Here is a 13467-nt window from a genome sequence, read left to right on the forward strand (position 1 = left end):
CATTGACAAGATCCTCCCATGTAGTTCTGGGCTGATTCCTCATTGTTCTCATGATCATTGAAACTCCATGAGGTGAGATCTTGCATGGAGTCCCAGACCAAGGGAGGCTGACAGTTATTTTGTGTTTCTTCCATTTGCAAATAATAGCACCAACTGTTGTCATCTTCCCACCAAGATGCTTGGTGATAGTCTTGTAGCCCAATTCAGCCATGTGTAGGCCAACAATCTTGCCCCTGACATCCTTTGACAGCTCTTTGGTCTTGGCCATGGTGGAGTTTGGAATCTGATTGACTGATTGCTTCTGTAGATAGGTATCTTTTATACAGGTAACAAGTTGAGATTAGAAGCACTCCTTTTAAGTGTTCCTAATCTCAGCTCATTACCTGTATAAAAGACACCTGGGAGCCAGAAATCTTGCTGATTGATAGGGGATCAAATACTTATTTCACTCATTTTTTGAAGTGTTTTTTTCTAGATTTTTTTTGTTATTCTGTCTTTCACTGTTAAAATAAATCTACCATTAAAATTATAGACTAATTGTTTCTTTGTCAGTGGGCAAACATACAAAATCAGCAGGGGATCAAATATTTTTTTCCCCTCACTGTAACCTCTCCATGCTACTTTTGAATAGGAAGACACCAGAAGTCATCTGCTGGTCATGCATGAAGTATATATGATAATACTCAAATCTTTACTGCTATTTCAGGCTGAACTAAAGATGCAATGGAAATCCTAGCCCAGTTTCTGAAAACCTTTGGCATTTGGAAAAAAAATCATACTTAGTCCAAGAAAGAGTTGCTTTTTGTTCAGAATGATTGTGATTTGAGTATTACTTCTGGATAAATAGTTTAGGACTCTCTTCCTAAAAGGAGTTGGACTGAAATTTTGGGTTATTTTGGTAGTTGGTAGTGGAATAAAAGATGGGAATCTGAACTAGCCTTACCTAGCTAAGACTAGTCGATCAGTTGTGGTCCTATTTGAACTAGGATGATTTGTCCAGAAACTGCTAGGCTGCCTTTGGAAACCATTCGAAAGCTACATCCCGATTATGAATGGCTGCTATGAAAATACTACACGTATTTTCCAGTTGCTGAATTGGTTATCAATAGGCTACCAAGTGCAGTTCAAATAATTGGTTTTGATTTATATACCTTGGCTCCAGGGTACCTTAGGGACCATTTTCTCTAATGGAAGCTATCTGGTACATGTATGCATGCAGGGTCTTCCCCCTTGTAGTCTTCAGTGAATGTAGATCATTTTAGAGGCCCAAACTGCAACCCCAAATCCACTTATTTATCACAAAGTGCCAGGGCTGCATCAGCATTGTGGTGCTGTCAGGGGGTGGGTGGGTGTGGCCAATGGGTGGCCGTGGCCGGGGTGTGTGGCCACCTCGATGTTGCTCATGGCGGGAATGCCTGTGGGGGCCGGGCAGGGTTGGGGGAGGTCCAGGGGGTCTCTGGTGGGTAGGAGGCTTGTCTTGCGGGGTCAGGCAGGTGGCAGAGCAGGGTGCCATTGCCACAGGGCAAGGCAAGCCGAGGCATGGGCCAGCTAGGATTGCTTGCCTCCCCCCCCATCTCTGCTGGGCCTGGGCAGCCATGACGCTGATAGGGATCCGGCTTTCTCCGCATGTGGTGGCCTTTTGCCTGCTGGCATGGGCGTGCTCTACCACCTTTACATGGGCCTTCCTAGCCGACTGCTTCACCTCCTTCATGCTAGGCAGGCCTGTAGCTCTGGGTGGCGGCCTAATGGACTTGTGTGAGCAGCTGGCAGCCGCAGCGCGTGTGCCCACAGAGAGGACTCTCAGTGCCACCTGTGGTATAGGGTATAGGGTCATATCTTGCATTGGATATATACATATGAATTACACATACATAAAAATATATAAAAGATATATATTTTATAAAAGGTACAAAATATTTGTAATACATTAGTAAAAAAAACATTAATCAGGAAAGCAGAAACCATTAGCCTCAAAAATGATGATTTAATTTAATATCAATTTCATTACTTTGTCAGGAAGATAATTTTTATATTAAGAATATTATATAACTGTATCAGCTACTGTTGCAATATTCATTTTATTTACCTGTAGTTGATGATATTTGAGCAACCCAATCTCCATTCTAAAGTCTCTGTGGTGAACTCATCTGTGTTGCCAAGATCAGTAAATCCAACCACATAATCTTGAGTTTTTCCATCTTTTACTAGTGCTAATGTGGGAATTATCTTGATGTGAAGTCTCTCACAAAGAAATGGTGATTTTTCAGCATTTAACTTGATAAACTTAGTCTCAATATGCTTTTTTGCAAGTATTGTTAAGTGCTTATCTAATATTAAGCACCTGAGGAAAAATAAAAACATTTAACACATTAAATGGTGAAATCTGAAGTCACGTTTTGCTTTCTAGCTCAAGTAAAGCTGTGCAAAGCATCTGAAGTGTGTTTTCATGTTTCTGCATACATAGTTGCTTCACCAGCAGCAACAGCTGAAATGTTTTCTCCACATATATGCATATAAATGCAGAAATGTCCTGGGAAGCCCTTTGAATGAACCAAGTGAATATGGTTGTTTTAACATTTTCAAGACGGGCACTTCAGGAAGACCCCTTCAAATGCTTTTCACCACCTAAAAACGCCACAAATGCTATTTTAGTTATTTTCCCATGCCAATGGTAATACAGTCATAGAAACAAAGTTAAAATGGACTTGTATGTAATCTAATCCAACCCCCTTTTCAGTAAAGGAATTTATTAAACCATCCCTGAAAGTTGTCATTCTGTCTGTTTGAAAAAAGTGACACAAGGTCCATTATTGTTTTAGGCACAGTATTCTGCTACTTAAGACCTCTTACCTTCAGGAAAATGTTCCTTATACAGATATAATTAAATATTAAAATCAGCAGGTAGATATCAAGCACATACCCAAAATTTATTTTACAATTTCCCTTAATTTTGCCTTTGGGAGCTGATACTGTGAAAAATGCAACAATTGGATCTGAAAGTTATCTCAGATCATTGCCATCAGAACTTTCAGGTAATTGTCCTTACAATCACTGAATTGTTTCTTAGCTTCAACAAACTATTATCATCTTCCATTGTAGTGTCTTGAGGAACGACAGCGAGACAGCAGGCAGGTTCAAAAGCAACAGCGTTTATTTTGGGCAGAGGTCCCGGGCGAAACAATGCCGGGGATCTCTCATATTTATAGTAAACTGGGATAGCAACAATAATACCCAAAACCAATAAACAGGCAAGAATCTCCCGCCAGAATAGGACACCCAATAAGCAGGAGGCCGGCTGAGGCGGCTTGTTGCCGGGGCCAGCTGGCAGTTTTGACAGCTCCGGCTGAGCTGCGCATGCGCGGCTCTGTGGACTTTGACAGCTGTCAGTGTACTGCGCATGCGCGGCAGTTTGACAGCTGTCAGAGCCGGCCGGTTTGACAGCTGTCATTGCACTGCGCATGCGTGGCAGTTTGACAGCTGTCAGAATCGGCCGCTCGCCGCGTGTGTGTGTGTGGGGGGGAATACCGCGGCAGCCATTTGACGGCTGTCAAACAGCTGCCGGGGATTCCTTATGAGTGTGAGGGGTTGTTTGTGACTGAATATATAACATCCATGATTATGGTTTAGCATGATATGGGGAACCAATATATTAGTTATTCAACAAACAACAGCTAAACAAAATACCATATTGTGAATGCAGTTACAATTATGACTAGAAACTTGTAGCTGGTTTTATAAAGGGCTCCTAAATTTAAAAATATGGCAATTCTATGCATTAACTAGAAAGGAATTTCAACTTAACAATGAGCTTTATTTCCGAATAACCACTACAGTGTTAATCATATTTAACTGGAACAATAATAACAGACAGTTGCAGTTCTGCAGACTGTGATTATGTTTTTATTGAGGAATAATGGCTCTTTCCACGCCTACATTATAAGATGAACATTGATTCACTTTAAGAGGTTAAATTGCTAAAAACTCAGTCAGTACTAGGAAAAGAGTTTCCAAATTTTCTGAGATCTCTTCAACAACTGATTTTAGCAAAGATTACCTGATGGTTGAATCTCTATAAAAATGACAGACCACATTTTTACTCCCTTTCACTTCTTGAAAAAAATCTCGCTCACTGGGGATTTCTTGATATTCTCCATGTCCTTTTGAAAGCCACTCCTATTAATAAGAATACAAAGTTTTATACTTGATGCCATGAAAGAAATCATTCCTTGAAATGTTGCACATAAGATTATACGGTAATTCTACAATTATTCTGTGAGGACAAATTCTACTATGTCTAACCATCTGATGAATCCAAATCCTAACTTCAAAGTTGTACTGGTAGTAATATTAGCATTTCTGATTTGCTTTGAAGTTGGTAAATGTTAGTTCCAAAATGAATCATATATTTAAATAAAAAGCACTTCAACATTTATTATAAATCATTTCCAAAACTAAAAGGATTAGAACAGAAAGTGTGCATTCCAAAAAACAACGTTTTAATGGTTAATACTCTAATATGAAGTAAATTCCCAGTGGAATCATGCGCATATTTGTTCCAACCTGTCCACCAATTATATTCAGGAATTACATAGGGCTGCAACCATTGTGTATTCATATAGTAATTGAATTAGTCACAAATCAAATATCGCTTCCATCCTGAAATTCTTGAAGCCATCTTAGTGATATAGGAACTGCAATTACTTAATTTGTATTTGAGTTAAATTGCAAATATAAATTATATCAAATTCACTTTTTCACTTCATCTTTATTTTTAAAACTGTGGCCTCCTGCATACTACTCAAGCTCAAGGGTAACCATTTGGCTCCCAAAAACTGTTCATGCATTTTTTAGCAGAAAAAACTCAATCCGGCCTTTCATAAAGATTTTCAACTACACTTGTGTATATCCCTTGGTTTTTTATATCACAACACTTATTGATGTTGATAATTGTAATCACTCAGGAAGTCTTAAGATATGTATGGACTGGTGTATTTGGGCACAATAAGATATTATTATATTGTTTTTCATCCACTATATGGAAAATATAGTTTTGCCGAGCCAACCGATATGGATGTCTGGAGGACGGCTTTCGTCTTCCACATCCAGTTTCGCATCACTGGGGGGTACTAAAAGGGCAGAAGAGTCGCCCTGGAGGGGCGACCAGAAAGAAGGGGCTTTTGCAGAAACGCGGGGGAGCCACAACTCCCCCATTAGTGCCTGCATTCCCTTCGAACCAGTGGACGAAAGACCGGCCATAGTAATATGGCCAGTTACTAGGCTGCAGACAGCCGAAGTCACACTTACCACCAGGCAACATTAAAGCAGCGTGGAAGAGACGGGGGTAAAATTCCTCTCTTATACCTTAATCTTCTTCTTTTCACCTAAATAAGCTGCTAAGTATTTTCCCCCCTGTGGAGAGGGAGGGGGTAATTCAACCCTCCCTTCAAAAAAGCGGGCGAGTAAGCTCAGGGGTGTTTTTTAAAAAAAAAACGTTGAAAAAAGCAGACTAAAAGGAAAGAACTTTTAAAGCACTTGGGGGACACCCAGTGGCTAAACCTGAAATTGCAATCTTACTTTTTCTCTAAAAAATAATAATTAAGGAACTATTCAAGAAAAACAAGATAAGATTAACCTTGAACACCAGATGTGAAACTCCACCATGGAAGAAATACAAAAACAAATCTATGCTATAAGGGAAATATCCTACCAAACTTATCAGTTCCTTTCTACAGCTGGTGATGAAATAAGAGCTTTCGGAAAAGAATTAGAAAGCGTCTCGAAGAAACAAACCCAAACTGTGACTATAACTAATAATTTATTGGGACAGAACATAACAGAAGAAATTGAACAATCAAATACATTGGCAGAAGAATTAACTATTCAACAAGCACAGACATTTGAAGACCAAAATGAGAAACAGATGGAACAAAATTTATTCAGTCCAGGACAATTATATCAAGAGGGGAAAATAATGAGAAGATTTGGCGCTGTTAACAGACCCCTCAATCCTTTCAAAATGGAGACTGGAGGGCTACTTCAATATGATACAACAACACAAGAATTCTTTGACGATCCTGAAGCAAAGAAGCGAAAAATGACATGGCAAAGGAAGAAAGCAAGAATAAGATTGAAGAAATATGGACATTCTTAAGAGGCCTAAATAGAAAACGCCAAAATAGATAGGATTGTACTTGGATTACAAGAGATTGTTTTGATGAGTAGATAAAAATACTAATTTAAAAAAACCCCACATTTGTATGAATACTAACATTGAAATATTGAGCTGTTTAAATGAAATGGATTAAGATGTATATATATTAAGAATGATACAATGTAACTAATATACTTGGATGCATGACATGAAAGGATGTATTAAATGTTGAAGTGGGAGAAATTTTGGTTAATTTTCAATATGTGGAAACTATAAATGAGAAACAAGAATATTATATTGTCTTCCTCTTTCTCCTCCTTGCAATTGGTATCTTAATGACTACCATTCTTATATTGTATTACTAACTTGTTGATATGGAAATGAGATAAATAAGTGTATTTACATTACTAGGTATCAGAGAAAATTGTGTAAAGGGAGGTCACCCAGAAATATGAAAATGAGAAACTTTAAACGTTTAATTTTAATATCAATGTAAAATTAAAGCTGGAAAAATATATAAGGTGTCTGATGTCTTAAAGATGGAATGTTAAAATATAAAATATACAAAAGTATTGACAAATATAAGAAAACTATTAAATGACTGATGGATAGCAATGAGAAGTATGTTAATTTAGATAAGAGGATTAAAGTATTAAAGTATTAAGTATTAAAGGAAACAAGAGAGAAGAAATAATGGTTACAATAATTTGGAAATTTGTAATAATATGTATTTGTCTGAAATGGAACTATTGTAACCCAGACACCACATTGCGTTTTAAAAATACTATTGTAATATTGGAAAATCAATAAAAAATCTCTCTATATATAAAAAGATGTTATTACTGGTATATTGTTTTTCATCCACTATATGGAAAATAATAAAAGGACAATTTTGGCTTTAGCAGGAATCGTTCAATACTTGAAGAATCTGCCAGCCAATGTCAAAATAATTCAAGATGCTAGAATGTTATAGTAGTTAGTCCGATGCCTAACTACAGGGAATCAGATAGGGGTATAAGGTCAATGGAGGTTTCTCCCAATGTGCATAGGACTGTATCCTGAGGCAATTCATATTTGTCTATTTCACTAAATCTGTTAAAATACTTTAGATTAAATTTGCAAAGGTTGATTGTAAGGCTGTAATAATAAACATATGAATGTTGACTAAAACCCTCAAATTGTAATGGAATTTACTATTTTAATTTCACTTCATCTCAAATCCTTGTGACTGGAAGCAAGCTAACATTTTATTTACTTCATCTCTTTATGTGTTAGTGGAATAAGAGTGGCCTAGTTTGTAGAGATACTTCAAGATTCTGAATGCAATACAGGAGAAGGGATTGGGCCCTTATATTTGTAAGTTACCTGATTTTGTTGCTGACTTTTCTTGAGAGCTTCAAGCCTTCTTTGTTTGAGAAGTTCCAGTTCATCTTCATCCATATGGTCCAATTTTTGCATTTCAGCATCAAGCTGTTCTTCTACAATCGTAGCTGTCTGAAGCATCTGAGCTTCCAAAGCTTTAGAAAATACGTCAACGGAAGTATCTGCATCCATTTTCTTTTCAAATTAGCAGCAGACACATTAAACCTGAAAAATGAAGCAGATTTTAAGTTAGAACCAAACAGAACATAAAATATAATTATTACAATAACAATTGTATATGTGGTGTTGTAGAATTATCAATGGAATTTAAAAGCAGATTCAGCACAGAGATAAAAATATTTAATTGAAAACTGACTGCAGTTAACTCTTTCACTTTAGTTAAATAGTTAGTGGTCACTTGACAGAAGGATTGTTGACAGCATACATTTTGTTCCGATTATTTGGTTTAGGTCTTGTATGGGGAGGGGAGTTGTCATACAGGAACAGACATTGATATCTGAACCATTTTTATTATTAGTCAGCATTTTAAGTATATCCTCTCAAGTGAGGATTACTGAACTAGAATTCTAATTTGGTATTCTTGGGATGAGAAATTCTGTAGTAAATTATCTGCTATAGAATTCTCATACTTTACAGTGGTATGGAGGTCCATTTCTGTTTTATAATGGCAACATTCCCTTGAAACTGTAAGTAGATAGGAAAACATAATAGTACAAAAGTTCAAGTCCATCTGGATCAAATCAGTGTTAGAATAATTTCAGAATCTGCTTTGACAAATTATGAATCATTAATACTGCACTCTAATTTCAGAATTAGGTTCAGAATGAATTCATTCTGAATATGTAATTCTGAAAACACACAAGAGTGGGAAATTATGACTTCATTCTTATTCTAAGCACAAACAAAAGGCAAGTCTCTCTCTCCACAAAGAAAAAAGAAGAGTAATCTTGGGCTTGGAAAAAAGAAATCTGTCTGTTTTTCCATTATAAGATCACTGATGAGAAAGAGCAAAATTTCAGAGAGGTAAGGATACTATCTGGACCTTTGAAGTAACCCTTTGTTTGAGACCAATGCCCACTTTGCCATTGTTGATAAATAGAAATTCCTTTCTGATGGAATCTAATTCTATCTTTAACAATGACTAACCTGGATGCCAGTTTAGACATAAGCATGTAGTAACAGGACTTGAAATATATTAAATAACATTGGATTGTCTAAGGTAAATGTCAACTAGTACACTTGTTCAGTAAATATTCCTGAAAAAATCCTAAAATAATACAGAATAATGCTCTCTTGAAAAGAAAAAGAATCATGTAGCACACAGACAAAAAACAGTATCAGAAATGAAAGAATATTTCATGTGGCATTAACATAACACCTCACCAAAATATTCTGTTTGGAGGTAAGTTATCAAATATATAAAGATCCCCAAGCTAACACATTGATAAGAATGGCAAAATGAGTGCTTCTCAATTTTATCTTATAATAATGAATTGTGATGCTAATACAATATATAGTATTAGTGTTGCTAAATTAGGCAAAAGCCTACATCAGAACAATACAGGTAGTCCTCAACTTTCGACAATTGGGCCCAAAATTTATGTTGCTAAGTGAGAAATTTGTTAAGTGAGTTTTGCTCCATTTTATTATTTTTCTTACCAAATTTGTTAAATGAATCACTGCAGTTGTTAAATTAGTAACACAGTTGTTAAGTGAATCTGGTTTCTCCATTGACTTTGCTTGTCAGAAGGTCACAAAAGGGGATCACATGACCTTGGGACTATGTAACCGTCATAAATATGAACCACTTGCCAAGCGGCTGAATGTAAATCACGTGACCATGGGGATACTGCAAAGGTCATAAGTGTGAAAAATGGTCCTAAGTCACTTTTTTCAGTGCCATTGTAAATTCAAACAGTCACTAAGCAAAGTGTTCAGTCAAGGACTACCTGTATGCACACAAAGATGCTTTATTCATATTTGGATTCAGGATAAATTTCATGTATACTACAAAAAAATAGCAATTCCTAAATGTATGTCTTTTACTTTAAAAAGAAATTCAGCAAAGCAGCATATTATAAACCTTTTTTCAGAAATATACCGTATTTTCCGGCGTATAAGACGACTTTTTAAGCCATGAAAATCACCTCAAAAGTTGGGGGGTCGTCTTATACGCCGGAAAAAAAAACCTTCGGATCTTTTCTCTTTTCTGCCGGGCGGCGGGATTGCTGGGTGAATGGAGGTAGGCATGGCGACCCGTGGTAAAGCGGCTGACGGCGAACGGGTGATGGAGAGCAAACTCTTGTCAGCTTCTGGGGCGGCTACTGCAGCTGCTGCTGTTGCTCTCTCTAGGACTGGCCATGCTAGCGCCTCCAATGCTGGCTGACAGGTCCCTGATGAGAGGAGCGGGACTAGCCTGCGCCCGTCGTCTCGGGCAGCCGCTGCCGGGGGTGACTTCGTCATCCTTCCCCAGCGACAGGAAGTTTTCTTGAGTCCCTTGCCGCCGCCACGGCTGCCGCCTCTTCGCAGAAACACGACTCCCGCTTGGCTGGAGCCCTGGGCTGAATAGAGGCAGGCGATGGCGACCCGTGGTAAAGCGGCTGACGGCGAAGGAGGGCAAACTCTTGTCAGCTTCTGGGGCGGCTACTGCAGCTGCCGCCGTTGCTTTCTCTAGGACTGGCCATGCTAGCGCCTCCAATGCTGGCCGTCAGGTCCCTGATGAGAGGAGAGGCAGGCAGTCCCCAGAGACGCCCCGCTCGACTGTAGGAAGGGAGCACCTTTGCTCCCGCCGAGGCACCACCTGACTCGCGCCGACCAGAATTGCTTGCCCGGTCACGCCTCGGCTTCGCGCACTGCCGCTGCCCCTGAATTGTCTCCAACGCGTGCGGCGCTCTTTTCAGCGTGGTGAGTCTGCCAATCAATCTTCGGGTTTTGGGCGGCGGGAGGGTGAGGGGAAAGAGAGATGGAGCGCCTCTTGTCTGCAGCCACTTGGCGCCCCTTGCCCGGAACTGAGAGCAGCAGCGCACCAGGCGAGAGAGCTCAGAGAAAAGAAGGCGAGGCGCCCATTCGGCGGGGAAGGAGCAAAGCTGGGCAAATCACAGAGCAGGCGGAGCAGAGAAATGTTGCAGGGGAAAAGGGGGCGGGGTTTAAAAGGCAAGGCGGGCGGGACGTGGAGACGTTCTGCAGTTAGAAGTAACGAAGGAGCCTCCGGGCGCTTTCTGGATCGGATTGTGCAAACTGAGCGTGCCGCTACAGTCCTCGTGTTTCCCAGGGTTGCCTGTCGTGCCAGAGGTATTCCCTGTAGCCCCACATTCTTTAGCTCCCCACTTTCCTTAATTCGGGCGAATTTTGTGCTCCGTGGAGAAACATTAATACGCAAATGCCGTTTGTTTAACCGCGCAAAACTCGGGGGAAACCTTGGTATTTGGGAACGGAAAGGCTTAAGCCTTTTCATTTCTGTTTTATGCACGGGCTGGGAGGGTCACGAAGTTTACCTCTTTTATTTATTAACGAGTTGTTAATACGCAGATTGTGTGCCAGGAAGTGAAATATTGAGTTATTAGCTCAAACCCTATAATTTAACATGAAAAGTAGGGGGTCGTCTTATACGCCGGGTCGGCTTATACGCCGGAAAATGCGGTAAGCTATTTTAATCATACATTAAATTATAAATATCTCTCATAGTAGGCACAATCTTGGAAAAGGTAGTCTTCATAAAAGCACCTTTTGAATTGATGCTATAATTTTCATAACCCACTTTTAACAATGAAAAAATAGGGGGGAAACATCCACCTATTCTGCTTTGCGCTCAGTGTCCCATCTACAATTTAACAACATAAAAGATTTTGAGTGATCTTTGTAGCTTAGCATTTTTTTTCATACATGGATGTCACAAAAATAGTCAGGATAGGTAGTTTGTGAACCCCATTGCATTCTGTAAAATATATTTCATTAAGATCAATAAATAATGGAGCAAGAGCCACAGTTAATTATACTCTACTTTAAAGGTAATTAAATTTAAATTTAATTTAAATTTAATGGTAATTACTTTAAAGGTAATGCCTGCAATTAATGCAGGTTCGCATCCCACCAGGCTCAAGGTTGACTCAGCCTTCCATCCTTCTGAGGTAGGTAAAATGAGGACCCAGATTGTTGGGGGCAATAAGCTGACTTTGTAATAATGCCGCTTGGGGTGTGTGTGAAAGCCCTAATAAGCAGGCATATACATAGAATGAAGGCTACTGCTAAGCTTGTAAGCCGCCCTGAGTCTTCGGAGAAGGGCGGGATATAAATGGAATTAAAATAAATAAAATAAATAAAATATTGATGACATCATACTTCATATTCTGGAAATATGATTTCAGTTAAGATCTGAAATATCAGATGTTGTAAAAACAAAACATGCTGCTGAGATCACTTTTTGTTTAACTTCTGCAACGGTTTTAATGTTAACGTACAGAGTCCTCATCACTTTTATTTTTCCAACACAAAGAATAATTGCAGGAGAGGCCGGGTATGAAAAGGCATTTTCTGATAGAGGGCAAGGAAAATATACTTATCTACCCAGAGCTGACACCTAAGTCTAAAACCAACAGAGATGCATCCAACCCACTCGTCGTCTACATCATCATCAGCAAGTCTTTCCAAAAGAAATATGATATAAACACCGTTTATTTGTACTGTTTCGAGACCCAGACAACCAAACAGTAACGGTTCGGCTCGATACTTACTACTTAGAAATCGAAACGCCACGAAGGAACGTAGAAGAACCACAAAAACAACTCCCTGAGCCTCTCGTCACCCGCCTGGCCCCAAAAGACCCCCGACGCCCCACGCGTTTGCCCAACAAATGAACCTGCAGTCCCGCGCATGCGCCTCTATCCTCATCGACGCGTCCTGAAGACGTTTATTGTTGACGCAGCAGTTATCTGTCAAGAAGTGGCGATCTTTTTGCACGTGTGTCGCGCGCATACCCTTTTCTGAATAAATGTGAGAGAGCGAGAGATGGTTGGTTCGCGGCTGTAATTAATGATTAATAAGAAGTGTCTTTGTTGAGTGAGGGGGATTCATACCAAAAAGCAATGCTTCACAGAGCACATATCACTCCTGAGTCGCGCTAATTCTGTTAGCTTGTAATGAACCACACGAGACCTTGCAAGACCCAACGCCTGGGTGCCCCCATCTCGGTAACACTCAGATCCCACGTTCAGCCTTCAGAAGGGCCCTCAGCGAAGGGTGGCGCATTAACGGGGCCTTTCCGCTGCTAAGGGGCGAGGCGGTGACCGCTGTCGGTGCCCGCCCCGGTCGTTCAACTCATTCCCGCATTCAAGCTCATTTTGAAGGCGGGCCCAACTCACGCGGTTGACTGCTGTTCGTCCTCCGTCCAGAGGAGGCGGTCGCCGCAGCCGGAAGCTGCTGGCGAGGCAACCTGCTTTTTCTGCGCGCCGATTCCCCGCCTGCCGCGTGCCGGGGGCCAGAGGTGAGGCGCCTGCGCGCATCGGCTGCTTCCGAGTGGAGGGTTCGCGTTGGCCTCTTACCGTATGTGCCCTCTCGCGTGTGGAGGCGGCTGGCTGGGCCCTGCGCAAGGAGAGCGAGCGAGAGAACCAGCCCCGGAGAGGCGGTTGGAACCATGGGCAAAAAACAGAAAAACAAGAGCGAGGACAGGTACCCAGAGCCCCGGACGTGGCCTGGGTGGGAGGGAAGCGGGAATAATCGGCCGCTGCCGGCCCAGTGGTAGCCCTGCTTTTCTTCTCCTTCCACCACGCTGAGACAGGCTGCGCGGAGGGAGTCAAGGAATGTGAGGCAGCTCCTCTTTCACTCGAAGGCCGCGACAGTTCGGGCCAGAGGCTCGCGTGTCTCCTTTCTTATCCTCACGTGTGAAAGATTGGGACCGGGGACAATATATATCGACCTTTGTGGGACTTTCATGGTTG

The 13467-nt window shown here is 40.7% G+C and overlaps 2 protein-coding genes across 4 annotated transcripts in view; one reads left to right on the plus strand and one right to left on the minus strand.

Moving 5' to 3' along the window:
- TXNDC9 (thioredoxin domain containing 9) overlaps positions 1-12412 on the minus strand; it is a 29890-nt gene extending 17478 nt beyond the window's left edge. For all 3 annotated transcript variants that reach the window (XM_083362977.1, XM_083362976.1, XM_083362975.1), the window contains exons 1-4: positions 12265-12412; positions 7517-7738; positions 4055-4173; positions 2087-2341 (exon numbers count right to left, since the gene is read on the minus strand). In XM_083362977.1, the coding sequence (XP_083219103.1) occupies positions 2087-2341; positions 4055-4173; positions 7517-7705 (563 nt within the window). In that variant the 5' untranslated portion in view covers positions 7706-7738; positions 12265-12412. The remainder of the gene's footprint in view (positions 1-2086; positions 2342-4054; positions 4174-7516; positions 7739-12264) is intronic.
- Positions 12413-12996: 584 nt separating this feature from the next.
- The window catches only part of EIF5B (eukaryotic translation initiation factor 5B), a 41568-nt gene continuing 41097 nt past the window's right edge, over positions 12997-13467 (plus strand). Inside the window, exon 1 of the mRNA XM_083362960.1 lies at positions 12997-13198. Within this exon, the coding sequence (XP_083219086.1) occupies positions 13164-13198 (35 nt within the window). The 5' untranslated portion in view covers positions 12997-13163. The remainder of the gene's footprint in view (positions 13199-13467) is intronic.

Source organism: Vipera ursinii, assembly GCF_947247035.1.
Source record: "Vipera ursinii genome assembly, chromosome: 4".
NCBI lineage: Eukaryota > Metazoa > Chordata > Lepidosauria > Squamata > Viperidae > Vipera > Vipera ursinii.